This window comes from Molothrus ater, chromosome 4 (genome assembly GCF_012460135.2).
Source record: "Molothrus ater isolate BHLD 08-10-18 breed brown headed cowbird chromosome 4, BPBGC_Mater_1.1, whole genome shotgun sequence".
In the NCBI taxonomy this organism is placed as follows: Eukaryota; Metazoa; Chordata; class Aves; order Passeriformes; family Icteridae; genus Molothrus; species Molothrus ater.
The window spans coordinates 15,362,828-15,371,844 of NC_050481.2; the positions used below are offsets into that span (position 1 = coordinate 15,362,828).

Below are 9,017 nucleotides of genomic sequence, written 5' to 3' on the forward strand. Positions count from 1 at the left end.
AGATTTTTTGGACAGCTGAACTTTTTAGCCGATGACTCTTACTAGCCTGGCATTTAAAGCTGACCCTGTGTTTTCCAAAAGGGACAGGTCATTGTCACCAAACCATTAGCATTTCCCTTCCCACCATCAGTTAAGCTATTGTTCTGCCATTAATATAGAGCTCTGATTTGCAATTACTCCATGCCTGCTTACCTTTCAATCAGTACTTTTGTAACTGTTAGCATAATTAAATGAGCTGTTGCTTCAAATTAGTCTTGCAGCACTATTACAAGCTTCCTTTTGATTTTTCTTTTGTACAATGGAACAAAGCAATGCTTTGAAACAAAACCATTCAGGCAGTTTACTCACATTTACATTTATTTAAAAAAAATACTTAAACACTTGTGTATTTCACCTGTGGATTTTGAACTACAAATCAAATAGGGCTCATCACTTCAAAGAGGCTCACAAGTACAAAAAAACAGCCTCCTTCTGGCATCTTCACATCCTCCTCTTCTGGGTGCTTATGTACAACACTGTGAAAAAGAGGAAGTGGCACACAGAAGAGGGCCCTGGTAAATAACATGCAGAAGCCTTTTTATTTAAAACATCCTATTTCCATGGCATATAAATTGACACTGTAAGAGATCCCATTCAGCATGAACAAAGCCAGGCAACCTTTAAGTCTAAGTTTCAAAAATGTCATTAGCTCTAAACATTATGTATTACTTTGGTTCAGTATTTATTTTATTCATAGCCCAACTATGCTCCAGCAGTTGTAGCTGAACAGAGCAGGAACAAAGGCAGTGCCCTGTAGTAATGCTGAGGGGAGCATGGTAAGAGTTCTTCAGCAGCAGAATTACAGGTGTCAGACACTAATGCTGTGATCTTTCAATAAAAACTGGAAATCCCAAGCACTTAAGGCAAAGCTAATGATTAGTTATGAAGGAAGAGACATCTTCCTCCTGCTTGGCTGATGATATCCCCAGAACAGATCCAGTCACAACATAAAATGATACTATACTCCTAAACCTGCCACATGTCTTTAGTTCTCTGTTCAGCCTGTCCTTGAGCCTTCTGCCTCTCATCCCCTTGTTTTAACTTTACTAACAGATTATTTCCTTAATTGATTCTCCAGCTGAAATGTCACTCCAGGCCTTAGCATAATAGTCCAAATGCCATGCAAAAAGCAGGGGTTGGCCTTGTTTCAAGGATTATTTCTCCACCCAAAATGCTCTTTTACACTGCTGCCACATTCTCTTTGACTCTTTTTATAACATGGGGTTTGGTCCTTGTGTCTTTTTATTCCATCCCTGCTTGCTGATCTCCCTTTTCTTCACAAGCAACTTGGTCAAACTCTGCTTCATTCACCTCCTCTACAAGTCTCTTCACCTCCAACTTGTGAACCTTTTCTATTTTTAGATACTCTTTTCCCTGGCATGTCCTGCTATTACAGCTTGATACCAGAGAGTCATTTCAGGAGCCTGGGATTGTCCTTGAAGTGCACTAAAATCCACCTACTGCACTTGGATATTCAAAGGCTCAATATTAAAGCATGAGTGATTTTTTTGACTACTGGTAAAATCTTACTCAAAAGATGAAAATAGCCTCCAGGACTAAGGATAAGCATTCATTCAGTCCTGGAAAACTGCTTCACCAGAAAATATTTGTGTCACTGTAATACCTGCACTGTGGCATAAATTTATGCAGTAGCTTGCCTAAAAACACAAACTCTTATGGTGCAGAGGCCATTTAAGCAAGCAGTAAGTGCAAAAGAGAAAGCCTGTCAAACAGTAGAAAATAAGCTCCAATAAAGCTATAAAAGAGCATGCTTTTCTAAATGAACTTCAAGTTCAGAGGAAAAAAGGACCACAGGAATGCAGAAAAGCACAGACTCTAGAAAGCGAAACTGTAAAAAGCAAATATTGTAAAGATTTCTGAGAAAGAGTATTAGCTTTAGGTTTACAGGCAGCTTACTTACACTTCAGCCACCCCTCAAATTCAGAATATCAAAACACAATTTTCCAATGTGCAGTAACAGAAGGAGCAGGAATTACCATTATTTCCTCGGATAAATGCATCTCCATATTTGTTCTTTAACTGTCCATTTACATATTCCTCAGTCTGCTCCAGAGCTATGTTCATATATCCATCCAGGCAAGCCAGGACACCTGAAAACAGTGGCAATTTAAAGAGAATCAGCTTGAGCTTACTTTAAAAAAACAAAAATGCACTGTGCTTGAATTGTACAGGAAAAAAGTGCCCCCTGTATCCTTATAACAAACTAAAAACCCCAGCGTGGACAGATGTTTTCAAAGAATTCAGCTGGAGAAAGGAATCCCAGGCTCTCTGGTAGCAATGGTATCAGTTGGTGTAAGAGTTGTGGGAGTAAAAAAAAAAAAACTTATTAAGACATTATTTCAAAAGATGGACAATTTCCATATTGAAAGCTTAAGCTGTCCCTTCTCACTTGTGTTTTAAGCACACACCAAAAAACACGTGGGGCATTAAGTGTAACTGGATAACCTAGGGACAAAGTTATGTAAACTGAGTTGTCACAAAACTTGTGAAGGATACAGATGAAAAACAACCCTTTTAATAGAGGACAGCATACACATATTTGTCTTCATGCTTACAGAGCAAGGAGAACACTGTCTGCAAGTCTCTGTTTTGATATCAACAAACTCTACACATTTTTCAACAAAGGCCACTGAAATCTTCCCACAAAAAAAAATTACACTGTTTCGATAATGCAATTAAAGAAAAAAAATCTGTCATTTCCAATATTAGATTTTTTTGGATCAGGAATATACACATTTTAGCAGCACAGAGGTAATACAGCTTTTTACAAGTTGTTTTATCTTCCTCTTGCATGTGGGTTTTCCTAACTTTATTCTTGCACAGACAATACTACTTAAATCACTTTTTCCTCTGTTTGAAAAACGCCTACTATTTACCTAGCAGTAAGATATGAAATGTATTATATTAGCTGTAATTAGGAAGAGGGAGAAAACTCAGGACACATTCTCATTTTTCAGAAATGTCACTGCAGGATCTTCTAGTTAATAATCAGGAATTCAACTTCTTCTGCCAACTTGTCATGGCTTAAAGGTTATTATTTTCCTTCCTGTTTTTCTCTCCTCTGTTTCCACAGACATAGGAAAAACTGCTCACAAAGTGCCACTAAATGCCCTGAAAAGACCCAAACTAAAGTCAGGATTCTTTTCCACTCTAGCAATCCTGAGGTATCCACACAGGAACAGAAAAAAAAATGTTTGTACAAAATTAAAACTGGACCATGTGGATTTACCTGAGCTACATTCAACTCAGTAGGCCACAAATGCAGTATTTTCAAACTCTCTTGCTCCTAGAGTGCATTCATGGAGTGCAGTTGTTTCATTCTCTTCCTACTTTTCTTTGTGTTTACTCTTACATCACTAATGGCATCAAATATTATCACTGCCCATCCTGGCTAGCAATTTATCTGTTTTATCTGTATGTAGAGATGTTTTAATGTACATATCCATATTTACACACAGAAACCATACATTAATGTACCCCTGATCATTTCCCAGGGCTCCCTGACTTGGACATTTGCAGCACTTGGCAGTGGCTGAAGACAGTTCAGTCACACATCAACACTTGCATGAGGCTGGTGTGTGTGGAGGCAACAAAAACATCAGCAGCACAGCCTGGGGGAGAATCTGGGCAGATCTGCAACAACAGCCTGAGATGCTGTTTTGGAAATGTTTGGCTTTTACAAATGCTGGTCACATTTCTGCAGAAAACAAACTAAGTGCATATTTTTCAAACAAAAACACTACACGAATTTTCTGTCACAAGATCAAAGGAGTGCAGGGAAATAAGGAAGAGAAGGTGGGGGAAAAATCCAGTGACAAATAAGGGTGTTCAGGGAACTCTTGTTCAATTAATGTGGTGTCAGACTGTAGGCACGTTAAACTAGCTCTGCTGAGGGGTAAGTTCATCTACAGCACTTACAAATGGATCTTACCAAGGGAGAGGTAGCAATGGTCTCAATGAAAATAGGAACCCAAATCTGGTTTGGCCCTGCCTTGTGTGTACCCTCATGTAAAACAAGGACTTGCTTTAATTGACTTTAATGAGCTCTCTCTACATTCTCCTGCACTGAAGAATTTACAGAGAGGCAGCAAACTTCTCAAGCCCCCAACCCCACCTGAAGTGCTCAGACAATGTGGTTCTCAAAGAAATGAGAGACTGCAAATTTTGTCAGCTGAGCAACACGGCAGAGAAACAGGATTAATTACTCTTACAGGAGTAAGAAGTAAGGATTCTTACTCCTGTAAGAAGCCACTGCTTGCTCTGTCAGTGAACAACTTAAAACTGTCCTAGCACAAAGATTCCTTGTCACAACACAAACAAGTCTCCTCCCACAAGTGCCAAGCTAAGCCACTTGAAGTAAGGGTCTGTTGCAGAACCATAATGTTGAAGTCAGTACAGAATAAAACTTCTTAATTGAGCATAGCAGAAGATACATGATTAGTTTTGACTGAGTTTGGATACTGCTAAAAAAATTGGTCAGGTTGATACTGTTAGCTTAATTGGAGCAGGACCAAGACATTTCACTGCACAGAGAAGTTTAATTTATTGGTTAAAAAAAATCTATAATCTTATATACATGAAGGTATGCTGATAGACTTGGCAAAAGCTACACTAAACTTTTTCCTGTATCTCTGTGAGCCTTGATCCAACACAGATCTAGGCAGTTGTTTAACCAAGAATGTCAAGAATGTTTTTCATCATGTAAGAATTCTGTTATGACTGACAGCAGAGTTTACTCTGAAGCTTTCCTGGATCAAGATCTGTATTACCTAAATAGAGAACAAAAAGGTGAAGAAAAATCTAGTTCCAACAAGAGGTGTTTCTGGCCATTTCAGGAGTTGTAATTCCAGACAATCTTTCCAAGTATCAGTTTAGAAACTCAGAATTATCCAGTTTAATCACCTGTGACCAAGGACACTAATGATTTAGATCAGTAATTTTCATCTCTAAATCCCCTGTTGTTACCCCTCCTGCTTTATCACTTTCTCCAGAGCTGATTTTTCTATTTTTACTGTCTCCATTCTGAGATCTCTGTTCTCATACTCCATTATTCTGGATCACTCTGCTTTTCTTTTCAAAATCAATGCATCTATTCCAGCCTCCTCAAAGAATTAGTTTGCTCACTGTGAGAGACAGATGGAGAACTTACCTCGATAATCAACTCCAGAATTTAATTTTACAACAACTGGCCTTCCAATGATTTGTTTTAGGAAGTCACTGGGGGTTTGCTTCCGTAGACTCATCTTGATCTTCTCTGGTAAGCTGAGAAGTGAAGAGAAAACATTAGGATAAGAGACATGCCTCCACATTGTTTTAAATACTCTGCACAGACATGCAGACCCCTGATTTGTAATATTTTCAGTAGGAGAAAATACTGAAGGAGATGAAAGCAAAACTTTAAGGGCTGAGATGGGGAGACAGAGCTCCTAAAGCCATTGCATTCAACTTTCCCTTTGGCATTTTTATTACTTCTGAAAGCATTACTAAGAATCCTTGTTTGCCACACTGTGCATCTTTTAAATTTCAAACAGTGCCAAAGGCCTCATCATCCCTAAAACCTTTTGCTAAAATTCTTTTAGAGGGCTAAGCCTAAATAGGTGTTTTGTGTCTTTAGGGGTGGAGGGAGCAGCCCATCCATGCTCTATTCACGGAAGTCTGTGCGAGAGCAGACACAAACAGAAGAAAAGCATAAATGTAAAAGCATGCCTTCAGATAATACAACGGACTAAGTTAAGGCTTGTGATTAAATGACAGAGGAAAGATGCTGTGATTTAAGAACGCAGCAGGCGCACCCAGTTTGGTGCAAGACCCCCTCTCAGTGCTCGCTTGACTTCTGCTCTAATATCGCTTTGTTCTGCGTTTTGAGCAAAGGCAGAAAACACCCGCACGCTGCCGACTTCATTCCGTTGCTTACCGGGGCAAATCGCCAGGGGCGATTCCAGCCGTGAATCCAGGGATCCTCACTGGTTCCCCATCAACACCCACCGCCACCAGAGACGCCGGCGCCCAGGGCTGCGTCCCCTTCCCGGAGCATACACGCCTTTGGAACCGCTCCCCCCCGAGGAACCCTCGCGTTCCAGCCGGGCCCCAGCGCCCTGGGAGAGCTCCCGGCCGGAGAGCGCGGCTCCATGACAGCCCGGGAGCCCCACACGGCCCGGGTCGGCCCCGCACTCCCCGCCCGCCGCCTCTCCCGGCGCTTCCGGGCCGGCCCCGCACTCCCCGCCCGCCGGCGCTTCCCGGGCGGGCCCCGCACTCACCGCCCGCCGCCTCTCTCGGCAATTCCCGGGCGGGCCCCGCACTCACCGCCCGCCGCCTCTCTCGGCAATTCCCGGGCGGGCCCCGCACTCACCGCCCGCCGCCTCTCTCGGCAATTCCCGGGCGGGCCCCGCACTCACCGCCCGCCGCCACTCCCGGCGCTTCCCGCGCCCTGCCCGCCGCCGCCCCGCCCCGCTACGGCGGCCGGGCTGGACAGCCCGCGCAGGGCCCGAACGCGGCTGAGGGCGCGCCCCGCCTGCCCAGGGGCTCGCCGGGGGTGGGCCCCGGCCCCTTCACGGAGGTGCGCGGGATTTTTATGGCTTGCTTGGGATTCCGTACAAAATAACACTCCATCGGAGAGGAATCTTACAGGATCTCTTATGGAAAAAAATCTTACAGGGTGTTTTGTGGGGAAAAAAACCCCACTGAATCGGTTAAGTTGGGAAAGGCCTCAGAGATCATCGAGTCCAGCCTATTACCGAACACCACCGTGTCAGCCAGACCCTCCACCGAGGGCCGCATCCCGGCTTTCCTTGAACACCTCCAGGGATGGTGACTCCACCACCGCCCTGAGCAGCCCATTCCAGTGTCAAATCACCCTTTCTGTGATGGAATTCTTCCCAATGTCCAGTACGGCACTCATTCTATTCTACTCCAATGAGACCCTGTTAATTCCGAAGTGATCTTGTCCCTGTCGGAGACACAGTGAGCACCTCACAGGCGTCCTGTTCAGGACTAGACAGGAAAGTGCTGAAGGTCATTTTGCAGAGAAATCAGTGAACATAGAAACAAAAGAGATTTTTTTTTAAGTCACCTGGGAATAGCTTGGCACAAAAAGAAACTGAACTCACCTTCTACTCTTCTACTTCTCCCTATCATCTCACTTGTTTTTCCTTTTTCCTCCTTTCCCCCAGCTGTCTCTTGAAGTCTGGAAAATACTTCCTTTCTTCTTTCTTTCTTTTTTTTTTTTTTTTTTAGGATTTAGTACTGTGACAAGAGTTAATCATCTGTGAAAGCTTCTGGGCTGTTTTGTTTTGTTGGGGTTTTTTATCTGTCCGATATTGATTTAGTATCTTGTCAAACCTCTCAATTCTCAGGATACAGAGAAAATGTACTGTGGCTTTTCAGAGCACAGATTTGTATTCTCGCTTCTTTCTAGAGTTGTTTATCTTCTCTTTTTGAACATGTGTCCAGTAACAATTTTTTCTCCAATGCTTAGACTAAAAGGCTTTTAAGAGGCAAGAGCTGCAAACCCGACCTTATTCACCTGCCTGTCCCAGAGTTCAAGCACAGGCAGGGACAGGGAAGTTTGGCCACACTGTGCCTGTGTTTCCAGGCAACCGTCATGTTAATCAGGAGCATCCAACTGTGCTTGATTATATCTAGTATTTGAAGCAGAAAAGGAACATAAAATAGTTACTCCAGGGAGCAGACTTGCAAAGTTTTATTTGGCTTCCTTGGCTTCAGTGAGTAATGCTTTGATAAGGGAATATTCCTGTTTTCATTGTTATCAATCTCGAGTATAAAGATTGGGCAAACAAAACTTTCATGTCTGGGCTGGTAAATTTGCATGGCAATTTTGCAAATCCAACCAGGGACATTTTGTTTTGTGAGCCTTCCTATTTAGTTTATTTCTTACAAGTTTGCCGTCAGAGCTTGTATTTATTTTTTTTCCCAGCCATCCAAAACTGATGAGCTGTTTTTGCCTTCTGCTCAATAGGCTGCTTTCTAGCTAGCTGAGGCTTATACTTAATTACAGTTTCTATGTGTGTAGATAGTTTGATTGTCTGCTGTCAGTCAACAAAATCCTTGTGCTTTGCTGCTTCACAGCCCGTGAACCTCACAAACACATCAGATTTGAATCATGGGCATTGAGATTGGTGAGTTCTGTATCCTTAGCTTCCTTCTTCCATACTTTGAGACCAAGTCATGAACCCAAATTTGGGTAATTTTCCTTGGTTTGCCAGAGGTCTCAAAGCAGTCTCTTATGCTGTTCCTAGAGGTAAATTAGCCTTACATGGACTCCTTAAGGATTCAAAATATCCAAGAGTGAAAATAGAATTCAGATGTCATTGGCTAATGATTATCTGTTGTTTGTTTGTCCTCTAGATGAGAAAGTGTTTTGTTATAAAATGTTGTATGCCTGGCTCTCAGTAGATTGTTTTAAATTCTGCATTGCTTTATCTTTTCCTAGTGTGCCATGGTAGAGCTTTTCAGCTGTACAACTCATGGAAATCAGCGAGATGCTGCCCTTGTGTTTTAATCAAGATGAACTTGAAAGGTGAACATTGTAAGTGATAGAAATTATTTATAATTTGGTAATAAAAGTTTATGTCTAGTACTCCAAATTTCACACATCTGCTGTGTGCTGGCCTTGAGATATAGAACAATTGCAATTGCCTTTACATTTGGCCTCAGATGAAAGGTCATAAATTACAATGATAGAGTTCGTAGTTGTTCCCAGCTCACAAAATTTCCATATTAACATCTTCACCTCAAACATAAATGGTTACAGAGTTACAAAGTAAAGAGTTGTGTTGGCCTTTGTCAACTGAACTTTAAGATGGAAGTCTGTGGATCGTGTGCTATTGCTAACTCTTAAACATAAAGCATCACAGAATCCTTGTTCAGAGGACCTAATTAAAATTTTACAGTTAACTTTAAAAATGAAATGGGATTTCACTCTCACTCACTCTCTCTCT

The 9,017-nt window shown here is 42.1% G+C and overlaps 1 protein-coding gene across 4 annotated transcripts; it reads right to left on the minus strand.

Annotated features, from left to right (window-relative positions):
* Positions 1 to 339: 339 nt before the first annotated feature.
* LSM6 (LSM6 homolog, U6 small nuclear RNA and mRNA degradation associated) lies at positions 340 to 6,508 on the minus strand. 4 transcript variants are annotated; one of them, XM_036383140.2, is made up of 4 exons: positions 6,456 to 6,508; positions 5,210 to 5,322; positions 2,037 to 2,150; positions 340 to 515 (listed from the first exon to the last, which is right to left on the minus strand). In XM_036383140.2, exons 2-4 carry the CDS (start codon positions 5,301 to 5,303, stop codon positions 481 to 483), a joined length of 243 nt encoding a protein of 80 aa, XP_036239033.1. In that variant the 5' UTR covers positions 5,304 to 5,322; positions 6,456 to 6,508; the 3' UTR covers positions 340 to 480. The 4 variants fall into 4 exon arrangements, with proteins under 4 accessions (XP_036239033.1, XP_036239031.1, XP_036239030.1 ...); XM_036383138.2 differs by having other exon boundaries at positions 6,410 to 6,463; XM_036383137.2 differs by lacking the exon at positions 6,456 to 6,508 and adding an exon at positions 6,318 to 6,414.
* Positions 6,509 to 9,017: the final 2,509 nt, after the last annotated feature.